Raw genomic sequence first — 25,868 nt, 5'->3', positions numbered from 1 at the left:
TTGTGCTGACATCTATGTGGCTATGGGGTGTAAAGTACTATTCAGAAGTGCATGTGATGTTTATATTATGGTTCGTATTTTTTGTATCTACGTATTTTTTCACTTATAATCGAGATGTTTGACACTGTTGAGTACAGTTTACTGGTATTTTCTCAATATCACTTACAAATTTACAGGAGAAATCATATTATGGTGTGTATTTTTTTATTCACATGTTTTCCAATTATTCGTCAAGTTGTAACTCTCTTAGTTTACTAATATTTCATTACTGTAACTTATCATTAAAGCATTGTTATTAGCAATATCGAAACAAACTAATCCGTTAGAAAAGCTACAACAAATATATTAATTAGCATAAAAATATATTTAAAAATACGGAGAAAACACTCAATATTGAACTTGCGTAGCAGTTTATAATTATTATATAGAATAATGAACAATAGTTACAGAACTACAGAATTTTGAATAATTTTTTATTGATTACATTATTTCAAAAATTGGAATATCTATTGAAACACTCACCGCCACGAAAAACGGGCACCTTAAAAACTTTCATATATTTTAAAGTTTAATATATTTTGTTCTAGTTCCCCGATTTTGGTGATTTTTTAAGCAGTTTGTAGTTTAATTATTTGGCTTTTTAGTTTCTCTTTCTAAATTAAAAATTAAGTTTCCTTCTGTCAATTATACGAGGGAAAAGAAAATGTTGATATTTTGGTGAAAGTTTGAAACACTGTGTGGAATATGTTAGCAATGCAAGGAATTTAAAAATTATTTTACTATCTAGGTATATCTTTTCTTGATAGTTTAGTAACGGTCTGCAGCAATTTTAGCATTGATTTTGGGTCCTCATCAACACACTTATAAAATAGTGTTTACTGCTCGGTTTACTGTTTTTGTACTTTCGCTATCACTGAACAGTCATATTATCATTGGTTATTGACATTTACTCTAGTAGAGATAGTTTGAAATACTAAAGTGTCCGCTATTGCTGCTTTAATTGATCATGGTAAAGATCAACTTTTGGAGTTAAAACCATATCTCCTAAACTACTCAACAGACAATAATTGTCTGTTGACTAGGACCAAATGCAACGGCATGGTTTTAATGTAAAAATACGAAAAAATGTTAATGTCCTCTTCAAAAACGAATATCTCCAAAAGAAATAGAGCTATTGAGAAGAATCAAAAAACAAACTATCGTTGAAAGATATACCTAGATGACAAAACAATTTGTACATTCGTTGCTTTGTTAGCGTACTCCACAGGGTGTTCGAAACTTTTACCAAATATCAGCAACTTGTTTTCCCTTGTATAATTGACAGATGGGAACTTTCATTTTTAATTTAGAGAGACATAATAAAAAGTCAAACAATTTTTTTACAAAACCATCAAAATCGGTCCACTAGAAGACAATATATAAAACTTTAAAATACATGAAAATTTAAAGGTGCCCTTTTTTCGTGCCGGTGCCGATGCCGGTGAGTGTATTTTAGTTGAACTTTATTGACTTGATTGTGTTTGTATATTGACTTCATTTTGTTCACGTAGGTTTAAAATTCACTCTTTATCTAAAAATATTTAACATTTTTTTTTATATTTCAAAGTAGCATATACTTAGTCGTTATGTAAATATTACACTGTCTCCCATTCTTCAAATACACTTTACTTTGGGAGACTCATAAGCATAAGTTGTATCATTTCCTGATATAACCTATTCATATAAATTTTCACAAAAAAAATATTGCAAGTAACTAAATACAAGAAACTAAGACTAGAATACAGAACAAATCAACAATACAACAAAATAAACTAATTCACTACAATATACCAAATCACTGGGCGCGCGTTTCATTAACCATGTCAGCAGCATCATCAGCAGATGATTAAAACGATTTAAGTTTTGAGTCCAATGTTAAAAGTAAAGTATGTATCGTGGTGAATTAGTGTTTTATTTTGCTAACTATGACTATAGGCCAATACCAGCCAAATATCTATATCTAGAACTTCAGATACGAATCTTTTACGAAAGTTTTCTTCAAAAAAGATAGAGATGTATTGACTATTATATTCAGAAAATGTCAGAACAGTTAAGAGAAAAGTCTTTACTTACAATGACAAATTAGTTGCTTTATATTAATAAAATTTGAAATTAATATGGACATTCTTGGCATACAGGTTGTAAATGTCCCGCTAAAAGGCATCTATGTAATATCACAATTATCTTGACATTCCAGAAAACTTAACAAGAGAAGCATAATACATATATGCTCGATAGTTACTATTACTCACAAGAATTTGTAAAAGGTTCTAATATGATTTACAACTATTAATAAAAATCTTATACAACAATAAAACTTTATCAATAAGTACTGCGACAACTTCAGTAATCCAGAAGAAACCTAACAAAATAAGACTAAGAAGAAAAGAATCCTAGTGATTTAGTGTTGTAAAAATTAAAACGGAATAGAAAACGTAAACAATACTGACTATTCGTTCTAAATAACTATGTACTAGTTTGAATTTGACTGAAATTACTAGTTAAAAGTTGGCCTACTAAATCGAAATTTTAGTCCATCAATCCGTAATTTACCACAAATAGTGCAAAAATAAAATTAAATTAAATTAATAATAAATCAAATTATCCTCATTGATAATACATGTCAATTCGTTTGTCATGAACTAACTTTGGGCCAAGCTTTTGATGCCCTAAGTATCCTTTTTAAGGGCATTTTTTAAGAAGGGATAGCATAAATAATCATGTTCTAGTGGACCGATACATTAAATGAAAATCCATACTAGTATAGTCTGATAATTGTTATGTTCCTAATGGTGTCGTAATATCCAGAAGTTCAGTGTAAAGTCAAGTGTCATCTTTGAATTGATATTGGTGCTGTCTTGCTTTAAGTAAAATAGATCATTCGTATAGTATCTAAAGAAGTAATGACAATGATATACTTACCTAATACAAAGCTTTATTGCATCTGTCTTAAATTATGATACATCTTTGAAACAACGCTCATCAGTAAAGATTAAAACAGTTTGATTTAGATAATAAAAAGTATTTGGTAATACACTTATACCATAATTCAAAGTAAATTGGTTTGTTTCAGACCCAATTTGGATCCAGCAGCTTTGCGGAACTACTGAATGCTCCTTTCTCAGACGAACCGTCTGCAATCTTACAACCAACTCCAGAGGACCTCGACCCCTTCGCCGACGTTGCTCTTCAGCCTCCTGTCTCTCCAGCCCCTTTACCTAGTTTTCAGGTAAATACTCTTAGTCAACTAGAGCAATAGTTAGAGCAACTCACTTAATCAACTAGAGCAATCTAATAAAATTAATTACACCTAGAGAAGTAAAGGTAAATTTTGTTGTTTGCAAATCTGGATTTATTATAAAGGAGTTAGTACTATCAGACAATGATTAAAACAAACAATGATACGTTGTGTGTGATTAAGTGGAAAATCTGATGTAATACGAGTAAATACTACCAGTAAATGTTATTCTCCTTTACAGTGCGTTATTGAACTTTATCACAATTTAATTTAGTGATTTGTGAATTGACTACAACCAAGCATTTTTCTCAGTTTTATGAGCAAATATGCTTGTAGAAGAATGTAGAATATATTACATATATTCTACATTCATTCATATACCTATTGTATCCCCCTTTTTTGAGTTATAACTCATCATACAGTAGTCTCGGGACTTTGACAAAAGACAGTATCTGAGATGGTTTTACAGAGGTTAGTTCTCCATCTCCAATATCAGTTGTACCAAAGTTTACGGCACTAATGGTTGTCGTCTCGGTGCACTCAGTGATATGTTTCAGTGATGAGTTCTGGTGTTAGGTTAGGTCCCCACTTTCCGCACAGAATCTGCCTTCGGCGTTGTTTCTTAGCTTCAATCTACTGAGGTGTACGTTGAGACAGTGTTGTATTAAAAAGAAAACCGTGACAATCCGAAGACTGTTCTTACTTTAATCAAGGAAAATCTTTGATTTTCTCGGCCGGAAGTTCTGAAAATTTTCTTGGAGTGTCTTTGATTGGATGATTCCCATTACAGGTACGTATGGAGTCTTCCAGGTTCTGGAGTTCCGCTTTAAGTTGGCTTCCACTTGGGAAGCAGAACGGTTGTGGTCCAGTTAGTGAAGTATTGGCTTCTTTTATAGCTAGAACCTTTGCTTTTTTTATTACCTTCTCTGCCTTGGTGGGCTGAGTAGGAGGACTTTATTATTCTTGCCTAATTTGTTTAGCTTCTTTAGGCATTCTTTGACCCACTTCGAATTAATGGTTACTGAGTTGATAGCTTTGGATGCTACTTGACTATCGGTTATTTCTTGTTTCCGATAGTTCCTATTTACGATAAGTTGTACGCATCTTTTGATAGCGTAGATTTCTGCCTGAACGATGCTAGGTGCCCATTGGTTCGGAGTATTTAGTTTTCGGCCCAAATACTTCTATCCCTGATCCTGCTTTGGTTTTGGAAGCATCAGTATACTACGTTATGGTATGGTCTTTTACCTGCTGAGCAAACCTTTCCTTGTCTAATACTTTCAATACTATAGTGAGGTGTTTCTCAAAGTTGTACATTTTTGATATGCTACCAGGAGTTGGAGGAGTGGAATTTTCATTTTGAGGGTTTTCCAAGCTCCTGACAATTTTCCCAGTACTGTTTCCGTCAATGACCATTCTAATCATTAAATTCAAAAGACAAAGCAAGAAGACTCAAAGTCTTGGTCTTAACATTTCCGTGCGTTTCTGTCTCAACAAATGTTGAGATCGAGACTTTGAGTCTTTTGCTTTGTTTTTTGTATTTATAAACCAGGTCTCTTTGAGATTAATGGGCGCCTTTTTTAAATTCTAATCATTCTCACATTGGCATATCTACCGATGATAATGTGCAGTGGTGTTATGTCTAGAATTACTTCCAGTGCTGCCTGTGATGCAGATGCATGCCAGTCTCTGCAGTTTGCACAGGTTTTACCTTGATGTACGTTGCTCTAGTTTGTGTATCAAGCAACTGCTCTATAGGTAACCATGAGTCTTACTATCATGGTATACATCCACCGCAAAATGTTAGAGGCGCAGCCCCATCTATTTCTCCCCAGTTTTCAGCATATCATGAGAGATTTTGTGACTTTGCTGGTAACGTTCTTAATATGCCTGTTCCATAGATGTTTACTGTCCAGTGTTATTCCCAGATATTACTAGACTTCCTGTGATGGCAGTATTTTTTGGATTCTTTACAAGTTTTTCAGACTTCGCTTTCTGGTGAAACATGCTTTGTGTGATAACAGATTTTCGATTCTTATGGGAAACTACATTAGAATTTTAGCTATCAAAATCAAAACCGGTTTGATCATAAATTTTGTAGATCATACGGCCACAACCTTACCTACATGAAATTCATCTATTCATCGTAAATCGTAGTAAACTTATATAGTGTTCTTGTGCTTTAATTAAAAACAATAAAACTGATTTTAATGTATGATGAACATAATATAACTTATTAAATCCAAGTTCGCAGATTTCTATTTACATCACTTTGCATCGTAAAAGAATATTAAAAAAAACGAAAGTGATGTAAATCAAATACATCAATTCGAAAATTGCTTTTTAAAGTTCATAAAAAATATTAAAGGTATTATTTTCTATACGCAACATTAAAATTGAATATTTATATACCTATACTAATCTTACGGAGATTTACTAGCCCGAGCTATTGTAAATTACTTGAAATTATAATTTTTACCGATAAATTAAAATGACTTATGGCTTTTTATTTAATCGAATAAGAGAGTCTCGTAGTTTATGGCGTTAAAGGCGAGGTTCGTTGTAACGGGAAGGGATTAGGCTAAAATATTGCCGTTATTTGTATGTAATATTTATAAGATTATTCAGCCAAGAACTAAAATAACTCTGATAAATATCTGATTGTTCTTCTTCATTATAGGAAACATATCGCGTATTTCAACAACAACCTCCACCTCATCAAGGCTTGCCTCCTCAACAGCCTCAACAATTCAAAATGGAAGAAGAGTGCGGGTATGTATACTTGAAATCACTTTAATAAACGTAGCAGTTACTGAACAATTTGATTTTTAAAATTGTGCTTCACATCCGGTAATAATATTTCCCTATATTTTTGACTTACCACAGATCTTAGTTAAATACATTAATTTATTGTTACTTAGATAATAAAAACCTTTGGTTAATTTCCTAAGAGTGTAACTGGAGTTGTTTGACTGACTCAATAATAAAACTTCATCCAATAGGATTATTCTTTGTTTTTAATTTATTTATGTCTTTCTTTTATTTAACCAGAAATATTCTGGCACATTTATCAGTAATTCATTATTACTTACGACTTTTGCTTCTAACATTACCAGATGGTTCCAGATAATGTGAACCCTTCTCTTTCTTATGTTACCGTTACCTATATTGCAGTTGGGGGTTTAGAACATTTAGTATTACATCAGCAAAATAAAACACTAATTCATCACAAAACACCAAAAAACTTTACTTATCAACACTGGACTCGCGTTTCGCTAACAATGTTAGTTTCAGCAGATGATTAAAAATTATTTATTAGTTTCAATCATTTACTGATGATGCTAACAGGGTCAGCGAAACGCGCGTCTAGTATTTAAAAAATAAAGTGTTTTGGTGTATTGTGGTGAATTAGTGTTTTATTTTGCTACCATTACCTACATATTCTATTTTAATCATCAACTTCCTTCCACATGTTTTTATTATTTGATGTCAATGATAGGTAGACTAAATTTATTCAGGTTATGGTGCTGATAATGCATTAATAATTGTTTTGGCTTTCGACCCACTATATCCTAACCAGATAGGTCCACAAAAGTTCCAAAAGTCCGTGTTATTGTTGATACATTTTTGTCCAATCCATATCCTTTGACTAGTATTGAAAATATCTCAATCTCGCCGATACAAGATGAAACACACTCGCAAAGAATTGTGTAAAGACAGTATTTTGTTTTTGTACTTTGTTTAACTCGTTAAGGTTGTGAAAGTTATAAAATTTATTTCAAAATACTTAGAGATGAATGAGATCAAGATATTACTGTAAAATAACATACACTAACCGACACGAAAAACGTACACCTTAAAATTTTGATATATTTTAAACTTTAATATAGTTTGTTCTAGTTGGCGGATTTTGATGATTTTTAAGCAATTTGGACTTAAATTATTTGACTCTTTAGATCTCTTTCTAAATTAGTAATGAAAGTTTCCATCTGTCAATTATACGAGGGAAAACACAATGTTGATATTTTGATGAAAGTTGGCGAATATCCAAAAAAATAAAGCTATTGGGATGAATCAAAAAACAAACTATTGAGGAAAGATACACCTAGATGATATAGAGTGGTTTTTAAATTCCTTGCTTTGTTAACGTACTCCACAGGGTGTTGCAAACGTTCACATAAAATATCAACATTTTGTTTCCCCTCGTATCATCGACAGAGGGCAACTTTCATTTTTAATTTAGAAAGAGATACTAAAAAGTCAAATAACTTAGGTAAAATAGGCTTAACAAATGATCAAAATCGGCCCACTAGAACATACTATATTAAACTTTAAAATACATCAAAAATTTTAGGTGCCCGTTATTCGTACCAGTGAGTGTATTTGTTTTTCTTTTTTTATAGATTCAACGTGTCATATCACCATCCAGTACAACCATCACATCACTACGAATATCAGCAAATGCAATACTCAGCTTCTAGCCCTTACTACCCTCCTCCTCCCACTTGCAGCGCTAGCTTTGAAAATATTATGGGTCAAGGAGGAGAACCCTACTCACTACCCTCCTACCAAGTACCTTCAGCTACTGAGCTTCACGTCAGTACAGCTTTAAGTCCTAGGTAAGTGTCACTGCTATCAAACTTAAGTCAGAGCTGCAACAAGTCAGTTTCAAAAAGAGTTAAACCTTAGGTCTTATATCATTTCTAAAAGCAAAATGATTTCAATCATAAGTTACTTTCATAGGTAAAGCGGGTGTGTGGCCGAAGGAAATATATTATATTATATTTCAGAAATCTGTCAAGGACTTAGCTCGATCCTTTCGTGTTAAGCCCCATCCAAAATTCGAAACACACGTGCTTTGATTAAGGCTTGATTAAGGTTTACTGAACTTCAGCATTTGCCATAAAATTTATTACAAAACCATAAAAATTATATGTCACTGTAATCACAAAACTTCAGTCTATTTCCGTATTGTAACGGAATTTTAAATGTTGTCTTTATTTTCGAGAAAATTTAGTTCAAGCATAAAACATAAGAAATATTTTGTTGATGTTTGACCTTCAAAATCTTAAAAATAAAGAAGTTGTGAGTAAAAGTGCGGATATAGTATAATCCTTTATCTTTATTTTCCTTCTCCATTTGTATAAAAACCTAGCCAGTTTACATAAAACGTTAAATGACCAACGCTTATTTTGCTACTTCTTCGGACTAGTGAAATGGACTCTTAAGTTTTCTGTGAGTTTGCAGCTCTGTTTAAGATAGAGCCTCAGTTAATAGTTACCTCGATTTTTTTACTCAACTTCGCGGACCTAGGACTAAATTTTATGATAGCCTTAGAAGTCACTTTTTCAGGCAAAGGCGAGCCTCGCTACCGCTCCAAAGGTCAGAATCGACCAGCAGCAGCGAATCGCCCAAGCTGAGGATGGGTGGCCCTGGACCTAGTGCGTCCTCTTCGGCGGCTTCATCACCTGGAGGCGTCGCCGAGCCCCAGCCGACGACGTCTAAAGGTCTCACTCCACCGTCACCGTCGCAACTTTGTGCCGTGTGCGGAGATACCGCCGCGTGTCAGCACTATGGTGTAAGGACATGCGAAGGTAAGATATTATAGTTTTGTCAATGTTTTAACCCTCCAGTACTAATATACCGTCACACAGACTGACTCACAACTTTTCTCAGCCAATCATTGAACATCGCTGATCTTTTATTGTAGAAAGGGAAATCTTGCATAGACGTCCATCAGTGGTGGTGGCTATGGACAATGTGATATTCCTACTCACTAAAAACACCTCATATTCTTCACAATTCTACTCTCCAACCGCTTTCGCATTACTTCAAAGTAAACGTTGACATATTTACTTTCTAAGATCCTTTCCTTTCTCAGAAATAATATTCCTAATTGTGCTATAGTAGGTCTTTGTCCACTGCTATAGTTCTCCAGTTAGACCGTCCATCATGCTGGCAGGGTTAAAAGACTTTCCAATAAAATGCTTAAATATGTTTCTCTGTGCATTGGCGTAACTACAGGGGTGCCCGGGGGTGCCGGGCCCCCTCCCAGGTACTGCAGGGCACTCCCCAGAGAAAATTAATTATGACCCTTGGCTACGTATTAATTTTTATTTGCTTGTGATGCAGTAAAAATGACGTTTTCTAGTTTTGTTTAGTTAATATTATTTTGTTGTGTTCAAAAAATGTGTTAATTTTTATTTTTTTAGAAAATTTGTAAGTATTTAAGTAATCTACGGGAACACGGTTTGATAAACAAGTCTATGAAATTTATTGATAGAGAAATTCATGTAAACGTTTTATTCAAAAAATGTGTTTTTTTAAATTATTTTTCATTTTTAAAAAACAAAAGCTCTAGGCCCCGCTGTGCACAACCCCAGGACTCCCCCGGCCCACCCCAGGATAAATTGCTAGTTACGCTAATGTCTCCGGGTCATCCATCTCGGGCAAACAAACAGTGAGTGTCCTTCCTCACTACAATAGTTGCACAGACCAGATGTCGCCATGTGCCTCTCAAACAAATATTTTTCAAAACATCTATGCCCCGACAGAGCTTGGGTAAGAAAATAATCCACCTCGCCGGGCGGTCTGTGCAACCATTCACCGAGAATAAAAATTAACCTATAAGTCCATCTTCTTTGTTTAGCGTTTGTGTAGATAGTCTGCCACTGCTTCAACGTTTGCTCGAGTAATTTGCCATTCTACGCCATTGTACACTTTGCATTTTTCCAGTATTTGCATATCAATGGGTGGTAAACCTGCCAAGACCAACGGCTTGGGCAGAAATCATTCGGTAAGCACTACAAACTCGAATTGTCATTGTTCTTTGTATTTTTGAGAGCTTTTTTGTGAGCTGCTTGTTTTGTGTAACGATGCTCGCTAGTGCACTACTAACGAGTGCGCTACACCTGCTAGAACTTTCCGTTTAGCCGCTTGTAGTACCCCCACGTTTGGCATAAGGTTACTAAGCACTAAAAAGGTTTTTTCAGCTGTCGCAATTGTTCTGGTTATGTGCTCTCCAAAGGTAATCTTGGTGTCAAGCCATACGCCGAACATTGCGGGTCTATGTGGCTGTGTGCCCTGGTATCTTCGGTTCTGGTTTAGTTAGTTACCGCTCATATCCGTAGGTATAAGTTGTTTGTCATTTTAACGATTTTATACGTAGTTTGGTCTCCTGAGCGGATGACTCCCGGATATGCCCTATGGTAGATGTTCTTTTTTTACTACAAAAAAAGTAGGAAAACAAAATACAAATGTAGTCAATGCAGAAAATTTTTATGTCTAGTACACGTTATGGCTATGAATAGCGACTCTATTGGACATGATAACACTAACAACTTTGCAGAAAACTAATATTGAATGTAGATAGTATGGAAGGGAGGTTAACCACCGCGACCTCAGTCCCATCTCTGATATCAGTCGTACCAAAATTCAGTGTACGAATGGTTGTCGTCTCGGCGCACTCAGTGACGAGGTGTTGTGGTGTTTCAATCTGTTAGCTTTAATCTACTACAGTGTTCGTTGAGGATACGGTATCCTAAGTCCTGTGAAAACCCCCCAAAATAAAGACAAATATTAGTATGCACTACTCTTATAATATTACTTTTTCTAATAAAAATTTGCAGTGCCCAAAATAACTCTCTGAATACAAAATAAAAAATAAAGTTTTTTTTTATTATCGATCAACAATGATCTGATGTTAGTACTAATATTACAAAAAAACATGTTAGTACTGGAGGGTTAAATTTATTTTTTTTATGTAGGTAACGAATAAAAACGTCATTTCATGTAATTTGAACAATTTGACAGGTTGCAAAGGGTTCTTCAAGAGGACGGTACAAAAAGGTTCCAAGTACGTTTGCTTAGCGGACAAGGCCTGTCCGGTGGACAAGCGACGGCGGAACAGGTGTCAGTTCTGCAGGTTTCAGAAATGTTTGGCAGTGGGAATGGTCAAGGAAGTCGTTCGGACGGATTCTCTCAAAGGTCGGCGGGGACGACTACCATCCAAACCAAAATCACCTCAAGGTAGGGCACATTTACTATCTACTAATTCGCTAATAATGTGTTAGGTTAAGTACGCGGAAAAGATATGTAGGATATGTGCATTTAAAATACTAAAGTCAACATGTAGTTCTGATAAAACCGGAAGTTTATGGTTTTGTCTCAATAAGTCTCAGCAATTTTTCTATTAGAACCTATTAGAAATTAATTCAGTGGCTTAAGATGTCTTTCTATGGATTCAATATTTTTGGAGATATGGACTAGACTTGAGTTTTCTTAAATAGAACACTCTGTATGTTGATCCACCTTACCAGATTGTATTGTATGATCTAACTTACCAGGGTCGGACCGGCCATATAGTCAGGGTGGCTATTGCCAGCCGGTCCCCAGCCTTCGCGGGCACCCCTGACTTAGGACCTACATTTAAATTTTGAATTATTAAATCTTAAATAGGTGGGGAAAATAAAAATTGTCAAAAAAACCCACAATTTATTGTAAAAAAACACTGCTGCATTTTGCGTCTAAAATGGTAATAGGCATCACGTTGTAGCTTTTATTTCTATCACAAGATCTCGAAAATAGTTAAATATGCTTCATTTTATACGAAAATAGCGAACAAGTGTGGCGGTAATTCTCACAATTTGTGTCAGAAAATATTCAGATTGTAGGTACTCGCTGAAATTTAAATGAAAATCATTACTACAAATTGTAGCACTACTATCTATATTTTTTGACACAATTTGCTGTTACTAGGCACTATTGTAAGTGAATAATAGTCGGTGAAGAATAATAACTTAGCTAATACAACATTTGCGTGTCATATTATGTTAACAAAAATCTAAGTACTACGTTGTATTTTTGTTTTTTTATATGTTTTTTTTTTCAGTGTAGAAATGAAACAGAAAAAGGTGACGTTAATATTCTGAAGTTATTCTCAAAACTTTTTTTTGGATTAACAATATTTTCATACATTTGCATTGCACTACGCGTAGTTCCCTAAAACTCTTAAATGTTGGACTAAATAGTGAAAATAAATATTGAATGTTATATATTTTATAGAAGTTCATAGGCTAGCCAGAACATATGACTTATAAATATACAGGGTCTTCTATTTGAGAAAACGTAACTCTAGTTCATATCTCCAAAGATATGTTTTCGTAGAAAAATAGAGCCACTGTATTCTATGTAAAAAGTTCTACAAGAAACAGTTTTCACCTTCCTGATGCCTTTCACAATAACAGAGATACAGGGGGTGTCCCAAATTGCAAAATTTTCAATAAAACCCTGTAGCTCAGAAATGAAGAGAGCTATGAAAATTATGTTTCTTCCTTTTGACAAAAAAGTACTATAGGTTTGTGCAAACCGCATCCTCCTAACTTTACTAATAACGGAGATACCGTGTGATTTGAACCAAAATGGGACATTTAGTATTACTACATTATTCAAAATTTAACTCGACAAAATCTTATCATCATTTGCATGAATCAATCGCTGAACGGTGTATTTTTTCGTTTCCAAGAACTGAGCAAGACAGTATTACGTTGCGGCGATACTTTGCATATGTATTTTCAATGTCAGGATACAAGTCATCACCTTAATAAAAATTACAATTATTTTCAGAATCTCCACCAAGTCCACCAGTGTCCTTAATTACAGCCCTTGTCCGAGCCCACGTAGATACCACTCCAGATCTGGCAAACCTGGATTACTCTCATTACTTAGAGCCAACTCCTATTGAACCGGTCATCTCAGAAGCAGAAAAGATCCAACAGTTTTATTCCCTTTTAACTACGTCAGTCGATGTGATTAAGAGTTTTGCTGAGAAGATACCGGGATTCATGGTAAGGAAACTCTCTTATATACTTATATACTATAAATATACTCTTCAAGTGAAGAAATAATTATTAGGTTATCAAAAGAGTTTTATAAAGTGTCTACCAAAAAGTTCGCAACAAATTGGGAATTTTGTTATTACTGAATAACAGGAAAGTTATTTTGAATCAATTCAGTATGTCCAATGTTTAGAAGGGGAGTTAATCACCGCGACCTTATAGATCTATTGTGTGTCAGTATGTCCAATAAAAATATCGTTTTGTTATATTATAAAAATGAAAGGTAAAGTTGTGCAGATTCAATTTTACCTATGAATAGTCTATAGAAAAGAACAACTTTAAAATAAAATATGTTTCTATTCTAAAATATAGAGAATAAATTCCTTTAAAAAAATTTAATTAGAGTATATTTGTTCTATATGTTTCTCGAATTTTTATATCTACCTTTCTTAAGGGTCTTAACTTTTTCAACAGCAAAATTTGAACAACTTAAATCGTCTTTCATTAGGATAAGACTACCACGAAAAAAGAACGGCGTCCAGGTGGCTTGAAAATGACGATCGATGGCATTTGCCATATAATCATACATATAAACGACAGCGATCTTCATTTCATAGGCATCGCTGACACCGTTTTTTTTTTCGATCATATTGTATTTCAACAATTTCAACGATGTTTTACAGGAACCAACCACACATTCTGTACAGCGTTTGAAAATATTTTAAAATAATTTTGAACGTGTTTAAATTTTTGTATGTATACATAGGTAGACTATTACTACAAGATGGATTCCTTTATAGTACAGAATCCGGCTATAGGATTATTGCGCTCATCACGTTGTTAATCGAAATCTAATTTTTACATATATTTATGAATAGAGGAATACACGAATACACTTTTAACAGGGTGCCAATCAAAAAGTTGCTGCAATTAGGAGTTGCCATAATTCAAAGTCTTTCCTACTACTTTATACGGGTTCGGCAACAGGGTATATAGGAGCTACACCTGCCCGACGACGCATTTGTAGCTCCTATAATAAAAACTTTAGGAATTTTATATTAAACTAGTTATATTAAACTAGCCTGGCGCATCCGCCACGACATGAAAACAAAGGCACATCTTGACAGGAAAAAAATACTTTTTATTTTTTGTTTAATTAAATGAAAAACAAAAAATCCGGCGACGACAGTTTTTAGAAGAGCCAATTAGCTATCTTTTAGTAAAAAAATCAACTTTCTAGAGCACGTCGTTACTTCAGTAGAGAAGACACAGATACACATTAGCATTTTATATATGTATGTAGATAAGTGGAAACCTAAAATATGAAGTATTAGGTTGTATTTCAGGAAAATATTTTAACTTCTACTGGGTGGCTCAAAAAATTGTGAATGGATCAGAATATTTTTTTCAATATTATTAAAAATAGAAGAAATGTCGTGAAATCAAAACTATACTAGGTATTTACTATAGTTGGTTTGTAATTACTGTGCTATCAATATAGTAATCTTAAACCATACAGGGTATTCAAAATTATATGCCAAACTTTCTAAAATAATAGCTTTTCATGTTTTTTTTAATGAAACCGCTAAAATAAACCATATAAAGTAATAGGAACGACTTCTAATCGTGGCAACCCCTATTTGCGGCAACTTTTTGATTGGCATCCTGTTAAAAGTGTATTCCCCTATTATAATCCTGCAGCTGAATCTTAGACTATTAGTTTTTTGGTTTTATACAACTCATTGCGATTCATTAAAAAAAAGCGACCATTACGAATTATGTTTGTCATATTCGTTATTTTTAAAATGTGTAATTTTAAGTTTTCCAAATATTTTACACACTTTATGGTAAACACTGTACACTAAACCTTATCCAGTTGATTAGTAAAGTGTTCGCGATCTGGAGTTATTTTGTCGTAAAACTAAAGATACCGCAAACAAAATTGTCATGGCTTTCATGATACAGGGTGATTTTGAAACTGTCGTAAAAAAAAGTTCTAAAAGAATCTAAAAAAAGTTCTAAAATGTTTAACTTTTTAGTAAGACGATTGAAATCCGAGGGTTATCTGAAATAGGAAAATTTTCAAAATATCTTTAAGACTAAGAAGCCCGTGACAATTTTGTTTAAGGAATATTTAGTTTTACAAAAAAGCAGCCCTGATTCACAAAAACCACAAGTTTTTCTATTTTTACTAATAAGCGAGATAACCCTCGTTTCCAACAAAAATGGGACCGCTACATATCTTATTTTTTCCATTGCAGGATATATGTCACGAAGATCGTGAAGTCTTGTTCCAGTCAGCTTACTTAGAACTTTTTGTCCTACGCCTATCCTACAGAACCCATCCTAACGATAACAAATTAACCTTTTGCAACGGAGTAGTCCTAGAGATCCAGCAATGCCAGAGATCTTTCGGCGAATGGCTTCATTCAATATTAGAATTTTGCGCTGGTCTGCATGCCATGGAAATCGACATATCAGCTTTCGCGTGCTTGTGCGCGCTCACACTTATAACAGGTAGGGGTAAGTGGTGTTCTTTTTTTTTTCATTTTTATAATTTTCTTATTAAGATTTTTTCGGTTTATTTCTTATATGTTTTTTCTTTTATCTTTTTGTTATATTATTTTGTTTCTTTGATTCGTTGTTTCTTTGACGCCTTCTAGCCGATTTAAGAATATTTTTTCATCAAACTCTTGCTCTAATTACAACAGAGTCCTCTATTTTTGGAGCACCCTTTATATATCATTTCTTCACCCTCATATTTTCTAATGTATCAATATCGAGATCAATATCCATACCTTTATAAAATATTTTCACGTAATTATTATATTTTAGGTTTTGATTTACGAATATTAATGAAATAAAATATAAAATCAGAAATAGAAATAGGGTTATAATCGCTCTACAAAGGTGGAGTTGTAATTGTGACAAGCATTTTAAAAGTTTGTAATTTTGTTAAACAGGGGATGTTAAATCTAATAATATAATAATACCTATATCCGGAAACATTTTTTAAATAGAAAATATGATTAAATAAAGCTCTAGACTTTAGGTTTTCCTTTACTTACAATTTTTATGGATACTTTTAAAAACCAGTTAACTTTTAACTTAACTTGTACTATGCATCAAAAACCAAGAGAGAAAAATATTTAGAAAAGAACGGAGATATTGAAAATAATTTATTTTAAGAGAAGTCAGTGGTGTACCACTTTTTTCCAAAAATATTCAATGTAAAACCCATATGGACGGCACTGGTTGAAATAAATAAAATTCTTTGTACACCAAAAAAGGGTATTTTAATGCATAGAAGACGTGTATCAAGTTTCATAAAGATATCTGGTAATAAAATTAGAGTTATTATGAAAAAAAGTTTTTTTTAGAAAAATTTACCACCCTGTAGAAATTAAGATGTTTAGGACATACATTCATATGAAGTTTTTCTCTTAGAATAGGTCCAAACGGATTGACTGTGGGGTGTAGAGGTTCGATAAGGAGGGGTTTCTCGAATCTCAAATTCCAAGAGGATGAAAACTCCCCTCAAATATTACAATATTTGTTATTTAAAAAACGGTTAGTCTTTCGCGAAAACGCTTGGACAAGCATAGTTTATTTGGTTTTTTACATATTTTGAAATTTTTTAAAAAATCATACAGGTTGTTCCAAAAATTTGGGTAATTTCTTAACCACGATTCTGCTTAAACTGCTTGACGTAAAAAGCTTATTTTTGGCAAACGGATTTTTCGAAAGTCAAATTCCAACGAGATGAAACTACTTCTCAAATATTACCAAGTTATATAATAATATCGCCATTTTGTTTTCTCTCATGCTGACATAAATGTGAGAAAATTTTATCCAGTTTGTATGTTAATGGAAATTCTTGCTTTGCTTTTTCATCACCATTACAAATGATTAATTCGACGGGAACGAAGTCGCTGGTACACGCTAGTAAAGAAATATATTTTTACCATTTTTACCACCAAACAAAACAAATTTAAAAAAAAATCAATTAACTCCATTTTCTGAAAACAATGAAACTTTGCTGTAACAATGCAACTTTTTTGTATTTTTTTAACTGTGTATAAATAATATCAAAGTTTCCTTATACCGATCAAATTAATCGTACAACTAGAATTTTTCAAAACACCGATACATATTTTATGCCTCCTCAATGATAATCATAGTCCGGCCTCAACAGGAAAAAAGAACATCGTTCGGACTTAGTGACAGGTGATTCCGCAGCAAAACCACCTACTAAATTATTGAAATCCGTCCGTCCGGGCAGCTCGCGCGCCTGGTCATCGCCGGTCTAAATAATTCAACGCGGTTATATCAAAAGTTGATTGAAAATCGTCGATTACTTCAGAATCGATCATGCCTGGAAAATCGGAGGAGGGCTGACGTGGGGGAAGGCAGTGTAACGCGGTCCAAAAGCTAATAAACCAAAATACTCAGATGTTAAAAAGACGCAACGGTTTTTTTTGACAAATTTATATTGTTTTATTTTTTTTTATTTTTAGCCCAATTTTCATATAAATATATCAACTTAAATTCGTAAACTAAGTTTTTTATAAACATATTAGTATTTCACTTATTATACAGGGCTAATCGAATGGTTCTTTTTTAACTCTAACTTTAAAACACCCTGTGCAATAATTTCGTGAGCCAATTTTCCTCAAACATTATTCTTCGGTCAAAACTATGTCTCTTGAGCATTTTGTTTTTTGTCTCATGTCACCACATGTCATGGTAAATTTCTAAGAGTGAAATGAACTTGCCACCCCGAATTTGCGATTTTTTCAATTATCATCAGATATTATTTGATATTAAATTTATCAATATAACGAGGTAGCTGCATTGGATATTCTACACTAAATAAAAAAAAACGTTAAACAGTAACGATACCGTCTTGGTTTTAATAAACATTAATAACAATATCAGAATTAACGATATTAAAGAAAACATAACGGTAATAACCAAGTATACAAATAAAAAGAAAACTTGTAAAATATATCCTAATATGTCGTATTGCCTCCACTGGCTGCTTTCTTCTTCTTCTTTACGTGCCGTGCCCTCCCTCTCTTTCGTGAAGGTTGGCGATCACATTGACAAAATCTTCATGATTCTCGGCTTTCCTTATGAGTTCTTCAAAAGTTAGGTGAGTCCAATTTCTAGTGTTTCTCAACCAAAATAGTCTCTTCCTGCCGAGACCTCTCCTTCCTTCAATTTTATCCTTAACTATTAGTTGTAAAACGTGGTATTTTATGCCACATTTATGCCCTAAATATGATGTTTTTATTTTTATTATATCGAGCAACTCTCTTTCTCTGCCTATTATGTTGTAAATTTCGGCATTTGTGATATGAGCTGTCCATGGAATTTTAAGTATTCTTCGATATATCCATGTTTCTAACGATTCGAGGCGATTCATCTCTTGAACTTTCAGTGTCCATGTCTCTGCTCCGTATAATAGGATTGACCAAACAACAAACATAACAACACCTGACGAGCCTAGTTCTCAACTCAAGGTCCAATTTGGGATTCTGGAAAACGTTCTTGTTTTGGCTTGTTCTATTTTGGTTTCTATTTCCACGTCGTTGTTGAAGGTGTTGAACTATCCAGGACCCCAAATATTTGAACTTGTGGATCTATTATTAGTATTTCAATATATTTTGTACTTGTATTTGAATTTTATTAGTATTTGAATATATTGTACTAGTATTTGAAGATATTGATTTTAATGGGAATTGGTACATTTTGGTGTTTTCCAAATACCATGCCTTTGGTTTTAGAGGAATTGATCTTCATCCCGTATTTCTTACAAGAGCCTTCAAGTCGCTCCACTAAACTTTGGAATCCAATATCAGAGTCAGCAATAAGAACAGTGTCATCGGCAGGGGCGGATACAGGAATTTATTTTAGGGAGGGCCCAAAATAAAAATCAATGTAGAATATGCTTTTTAGGGCGCCATTTTTAACCCAAAAGCCTAATATTTTACAAAATTTACAGATTTTAGGGGGGGGCGGGTCCCATGGGCCCCCCTCTGTATCCGCCACTGGTCATCGGCAAATCTAATGTTATTAATGACTTCGCCGTTGACTTTAATACCGCAATCTCTTGAAGAGAAAGCTTCCCGAAAAATCGCATCAGAATAAACATTAAACAATGAAGGAGACAGCACACATCTCTGTCTTACCCTCTCTATATATTGACTTGATTGGAATTGCCATTTTTAACCTTCATATGGACTGTTTATTGCCATTATGGCTACTTTAACTGCCTGTAAACGTCCGATTATACTGTCAATGAGGCTGCATATACCGATCTGGTCATCGAAACCTCGTGCTCTGAATTTCGACGTGTAAGACAGTGATGTCGACAGCTTAATGGCAAATCAAATGTATTAAAAAGAGATAAAAGTTGGGTGGATACATTTGTTCTATGCGATATTGCCGGATTTTGCATCAAAATTTTAAACCGCACAAGTAGACATTTATGAAAAATGTTGCATCTAGGGTTGGAATTTCAGAATTAGTTACTCATTTTACTACAGCTCTAATCTACATATATAAAATACTAATGTTTATCTGTGTCGTCTCTACTGAAGCCACGACTTGCTCTAAAAAGTTGCTTTTTTACTAAAAGATAGCTAATTGGTCTTCTAAAAACTCTTTGTTTTTCATTTAATTAAACAAAAAATAATAAGTATTTTTTCTCTGATGTCGTGGCGGAGGCGCCAGGCTTCAACTAGTAGATTATATTTAGCTTATATATATTATTTTCATTTAAGTAGTATATTATTTTTTCTACACACATTTTTCTACAAACGTAAAAAACCGACAACACTGCTTTTTATTTTGTCTCTCAGTCTGTCAACCGGCCATTTATATTTATCTCTATCGCATGCATTAAAATACAGACCGCGCAACATGCTGGGCAGTTTATAAAAGTATGTGGTTCACAATATCATCGTCGTATTGAAAAGTAACATCATAAAGTAGTGGTAATTGCAAATTATTCGTGGCAAGTCATTTCGCTCTTAAAAACCAAAGCATATATTGATATGAGCCAAAAAACAAAAAAGGTACTCAAGAGACATGGTTTGGTCAAAAATAATATTTTAGAATTTTCTCACGAAATTATTGCACAGGGTGTTTTAAAGTTAGGGTAAAAAACAACTCTTCGATTAATCATGTACAATAAGCCAAATACTAAAATTTATAAAAAGCTTAGTTTTACGAATTAAAGCAGTTTTCAGTTTGCTAAAAAAATCATCAAAATTAAAAAATTCATTAGGTTTAAAGTTAAAAATTATACTCGTATAACACCTTAAATAGGTTTAAAATAAAAAAATATATATATAACACCTTAAATTTGACGAAAATTTAATTTATGTTGCGTATACCGCCGAGCGGTTTTGTTTATATATTTTGTAAAAAGAGCCGGTAAAATTTACCTCGTTGTTCGGCCGGATTCATGTTAAAAAAATATCACTGCCTACCAGCGGTATTTCTCTCGTCGGTTGTATATACCGCCAGCGGTAATTTAGCCAGTGTGTAAAATAAGTTATTTATTCTGACAGTGTACTTATTAAATTTCTCTAGCCTTAGTTAAACGGCTTAACCTACCCCATATTCCACTACTTTACGGGTATCACAGTCGCAATATGCATGATTTTAATTTAATATAAAAGTACTCTCACTTAGCAATAATTTATAATACCGTTGAGACCATGACTTTACAATATTATTACAAATCTAAATTACACATAAATTAATTTTGTCTTATATTGGCTACGATTTCCCACCAGGCTTTTGTTAAACATTTTTTATATTTATTGGTATCTAATTAAAACCTGTGCCGTTTACAGAGTGTCCGTGTGAGTAAAAAGTTTATAACAAATAGGATTTTTTATTAGGGAGTTACTCCAAAAAAATATTTATACACTGAAAAAAATAATTTGTGAATTTAATAACAATATTGAGGTTTTTTTCTTACCACAGATTATTGTAGTAAAGTTACCATCCGTTCTTTAGTTTTACAACTCGTTTGTAAAATCGCTGTATGGCTAATTTGTGATGTGTTTGTAAATATGTTATAATATATCTTTATATTCTTTGTGAATTTATTTAAAAATGTGTATCTCATAGTAAATTTTCCTCGAAATTTACTTATTCATTGTAAATTTAACTTTTAAAATCGCCAACTTCTTGTAATATTACATAGAATCACAACAGATTCATTTTATTATAGTGAATTTACAATTACTTTTGTAAATTCACAAAGCGTTACTAAATATTAAGAAATTTAATAAAACACGTGTTTGTAATTTCAATATTTATTACAAAATTTAATTTTAGAACTTATTTAAGATATTCATTGCCATCTCTTCTTGTCTAGAAGAACTTTACTGGAATTCTGCGCCTAACCAAAATAGGAACAAAATTTCCATTAGATACAAAACAAAAAAAATCCAAAAAAAAAGTATTAGGTATCAAAACAGACAACTTACCAACTTAGATACTATGGATGTGAAGAGTCCTCTAATCCGGTATTCTATTAAATTTATCCTCCAAAACACAGCCTGAAAGGAAGAAATAATACTTAGAGATATGTTGATATAGAGAGATCACACACACATGGAACAATTATGTTTACAGAAAAAAACTCGCTAAAATTAAAATGCAAATAATAAATGGAGATTGTGTTTTCTAAGAGAGCTGGATTTATGTTTACAGAAATTACATATAAACATAATTAGTAGAATATTCTTACCCTTAAATTATAAAAACACTAATCACCCACGCACTAATTATTCTACACACTTCTCTATTATTCTGTAAAGACGTTCGATTTTTCGTCGATATTGTCTCGGAGTCTTGGTAGAAAAATCGCAGAAAAAAAAACAGGAAGTAATTACTGGTGAAATTTCAGTAGGGAATTAGGAAACGAAACATCCTAATTTGGTTGACTGGGAAATCGCAAAGATGGGAAATGTCAATGGAAAATGATAAAAGAAAACGACTTTCTGAAAATACAAAGATTTACGAGTGGTAATAAATGAAATTGAATTTCAACTCGATTGTTTCAAAAATAGATGAAGATAATTTTTATAAGCGGTGGTAGATCTGCTAAGAGATATGTTAGATTAACTTATCGCAGAGAAGCTCAATTTTAGAGAAATATGTATATTTCAGAAATTAACTATTGTATTACATGAAGAAAAAAGTTGGTACGAAATAATTTAGACGAAAAAAGCATAATAACTAAGAAGTTCAAAAATATGAAAGTACTTCTTGTATCGACTGGATAAAATTATATAAATTAAAAAAAAATACATTTTATAAAAATTAGACAAAGGGACGGATTAAAATGCATTCAATAAAAGGATATCTATTTCTACTCTTAGTATATTGGAAATTATAGTTTCTATTCAAGAAATATATTGTCTATAATTGTCTAAAAATCTCCAAAGTTAATGAGATATAGATTAGATAGCAACATTGTATAAAACGAATTTTATATTGTAAAAAGGATTGAAGTATTGTGTATTTTTTTAGAAATAAAAACAGATATTGTCTGAAATCTTTATTTAAAAACGTTTAGAAGATTTAACTTTGCATTTCCAGCCCAGAATTTCATAACTGTATATGATCTACAACTTTTATTCAATTATAATACCTATTAAGTTCTATAGAAAATAAATGAATAAATAAAGTTACCAAATATTTATCTAAAAAAATTGATAAAACTACTACCAAATCCAATTTTATAGAACTCAATACTAAATTATTATTTTTTTATTATAAACATACCCTGATATAATTCTCTATAAGATTTTCAGATCTGTAAAAAATCAAAACGCAATGGTTCATGAGATTCTTTGATCATACGATGTGTTAAAATATAATAAAAATGTTTTTTGTAACATGTTTACAACAAAAAAAATAACTAAGTAGCTACTAACAGTGATTGGATACTTCTATACCGGGTGTTCTTCAAAAATGGCTCACCCCTATAAGATAAAAAAACGAGATTTGGTATGTTAGTATATGACATAAATAAGATTCGATTGACGTATTCAATTAGTTTCACCAGAACTGACTACAACTTTTGATTTTTAATTAATGATACTGTCGGTATTTTTTTTACTTTATTGGATGAATAGAATGAATACCATGTCATATATCAACTTTTAATATTTTCACTTAAAAAAATGTGGTACCAAATTATTCGTAAAGAAATGCTCTTTCAGATGAGGTAAAAAATAAAAAAAAAATGTTTATATGAATAATAGACCGAATAAACTAACAAATCAATAATAATCTCCTCTTTTTCTTTCCAGAACGTCATGGACTTAAAGAACCACACAAAATCGAGCAGCTGCAAATGAAAATAATATCGTCGTTGCGGGATCACGTGACGTACAACGCAGAGGCCCAAAGGAAAGCGCACTACTTCAGCCGCCTGTTGGGAAAACTGCCCGAGCTGAGGTCCTTAAGCGTCCAGGGACTGCAAAGGATATTCTACTTGAAACTAGAGGATCTGGTTCCTGCACCGCCATTAATAGAGAAAATGTTTGTCGCCAGCTTGCCCTTCTAAGGTGGAATGACTCTATTCGGCGCAGTTTACTCAAGTTTCGTAATAAAATGAAAAATCTACAATTTATAAATTTAATAGAATCAGAAAATTTTCGATCGTGATCTTAGAATAAATCTACTAAAGGATAGAGAACACCAGCAAATTAGCTTTGTCCGAGTCATAAATAAAAAAAGGCTAAACAAAAAGTTAAAGGCTACCCAGAAATCAAAAACCAGCATACATGTTCACATATTTTATGTCTCGACATGCGTGGCAATCATATAATTAATAATAATCTTGGAAAATATGATATTCTTGAACCTTGTTTCTAAATATTCTAAAATTTTTGATTTTCTTGGGATTTAGGTTCGGGAAAAACTCTGATTAAGTTTTCATTGGTCATATTATTATTATTAATAATAATAATATGGAATTTATTTAGTACAGTAGAACTTCGATAGTTCGGACCGAGGGGTAAACACATAGGGCAAAAAGTGTACACCTACATCCTCTATCCTTAGTACATCCCCTACATCCTACAGTACATCCTCGGTACATCCCCTACATCCTCGGTACATTCCCTATATCCTCGTACATCCCCTAGTACATCCCCTACATCCTCGGTACATCCACTACATCCTCGGTACATCCCCGGTACATCCCCTACATCCTCTAGTACATGCTCGGTACATCCCCAGGAAATCCTCTCATGTGTACGCCATACATTTAGAATAATTTTCGTGATGAACCGTTTTACGTATCTATAAAATACTTTTCGAGATATACGTATCTTGGACACACTGTATATATTTTTTTTAAATTTTATTTGAATGGTAAAAAGGAAGTTAAAATTTTGAACGCTATTATCTCCGAAACTATTAAATATATAAAAAAAGATGAAGCACCATTTCGACTTACATTTACTAGAGGGATATAAAAATTTACAGGGTGTTTTTTATTTAAAATAACAAAATTAAGGTTACTTTTTCTTACGACGAAACCGGAATTGTTATTTATGTTAGAGCGATCTCCCACTTTATTACGAGCTTTATTAAATGTATAACTACACAAAATTTCTCAAACCTCTACAATTTATTGGCTAGTAATATAGTTGACACCTAATATTTTTGTTGAATTCAAAATGATAAAAAAAAATCAAAACCATTTAAAAAAATTATATGGGGTTATCGAGAATCGAACTAAGGCGCGCCAACCCATATCAAATCTTGCCAGAGCTGTAACAATCTCGGCTATTATTGTGCCTACAACAATTCGCCGTTACTTTTATTATACAGGGTGAGTCTTAAATAGGTGCAAATATTTTCAGGGCTGGTAGATCTCGATAAAAGAAACATATTTTTTCTTTACCATTTTTCAAATAAGTCCAAAATAACCGAGTTATTTAAGTTTGAAAATTTAAAAAAAAATTGATTTTTTTTAATTTTGATAGCCACCTGAATTTTTTCTGTATTTGCATCCCTTTTAGTGCCGTAACCATAGAGTAAAGCTGTAACTATGGTAATATCAGAGATTAAGAATTTATAACGTGGGAAAATTAGCGGTGAACAGGCAGTTCTAAAAAGTTTTCGAAAAATATACAGGGAAATTTAAAAGAAAATGCACGATTTTTAACATATTTTATTTGCAAAAAAAACATCATAGACGTGTTCCTGGGGTCAAAATATACCCCCCTGAAAATATTTGCACTTATTTAAGACTTACCCTGTATAACAGCAGTTTATGCCTCGGTTTATGCAGTTTATGTCGGCGGAAAAAATAACTTAGTCATGCGTAAAGCCCTATATTATGTGCAAAGTTATCAATCTCGTGTTTTGAACCCCAAATAAAAATGAGATCTAGTAGCTACCGAGGATCTACTTTATAAAACAGACCTAAAAATAGGCAACGCTAAAGGCATTCGCATTTATGAACTTCGTTTTTGACGTATAGAGGGTACAATAATAATTATTTACACACACTTCCCTTTAATTCATAACGCTTACGGCACTATGCAATAAGATATGAACACACATGCCAAACACATTTTTGCATAAACTTATACCAGAGATATGGATTAAAGTCTATATATCTGACTTATACATACATTTTGCGAGATATTTTGAGGTTATGAGTAGGGGTGAGCCACAAAGCCTTGAGTATCGATATTTTTATCGAT

The 25,868-nt window shown here is 32.8% G+C and overlaps 1 protein-coding gene across 1 annotated transcript; it reads left to right on the top strand.

Moving 5' to 3' along the window:
* Positions 1-23,974, top strand: LOC115876362 (probable nuclear hormone receptor HR38). Its single transcript, XM_030892105.1, has 9 exons — positions 1-70; positions 3,113-3,268; positions 5,958-6,049; positions 7,681-7,896; positions 8,630-8,871; positions 11,090-11,305; positions 12,902-13,122; positions 15,375-15,630; positions 23,457-23,974. The coding sequence occupies exons 1-9, from the start codon at positions 23-25 to the stop codon at positions 23,711-23,713; spliced, it is 1,704 nt and encodes a 567-aa protein (XP_030747965.1). The 5' UTR covers positions 1-22; the 3' UTR covers positions 23,714-23,974.
* The last annotated feature ends 1,894 nt before the right edge of the window (positions 23,975-25,868 follow it).

This window comes from Sitophilus oryzae, unplaced genomic scaffold (assembly GCF_002938485.1).
Source record: "Sitophilus oryzae breed Bouriz unplaced genomic scaffold, Soryzae_2.0 scaffold_1432_pilon_pilon, whole genome shotgun sequence".
NCBI classification, from domain to species: domain Eukaryota; kingdom Metazoa; phylum Arthropoda; class Insecta; order Coleoptera; family Curculionidae; genus Sitophilus; species Sitophilus oryzae.
The sequence above is the reverse complement of the archived record's forward strand: the minus strand, read 5'-3'. Positions and strand labels throughout refer to the sequence as shown.

What these genes read in the sequence shown, in the direction of transcription:
- LOC115876362 (XM_030892105.1), top strand. Translation starts at nt 23, where the DNA reads ATGGGGTGTAAAGTACTATTCAGAAGTGCATGTGATGTTTATATTATG. An exon ending in CCCCTTTACCTAGTTTTCAG is followed by an intron (nt 3,269 to 5,957) that starts GTAAATACTCTT and finishes TCTTCATTATAG; the next exon opens with GAAACATATCGCGTATTTCA. An exon ending in TGGTGTAAGGACATGCGAAG is followed by an intron (nt 8,872 to 11,089) that starts GTAAGATATTAT and finishes ACAATTTGACAG; the next exon opens with GTTGCAAAGGGTTCTTCAAG.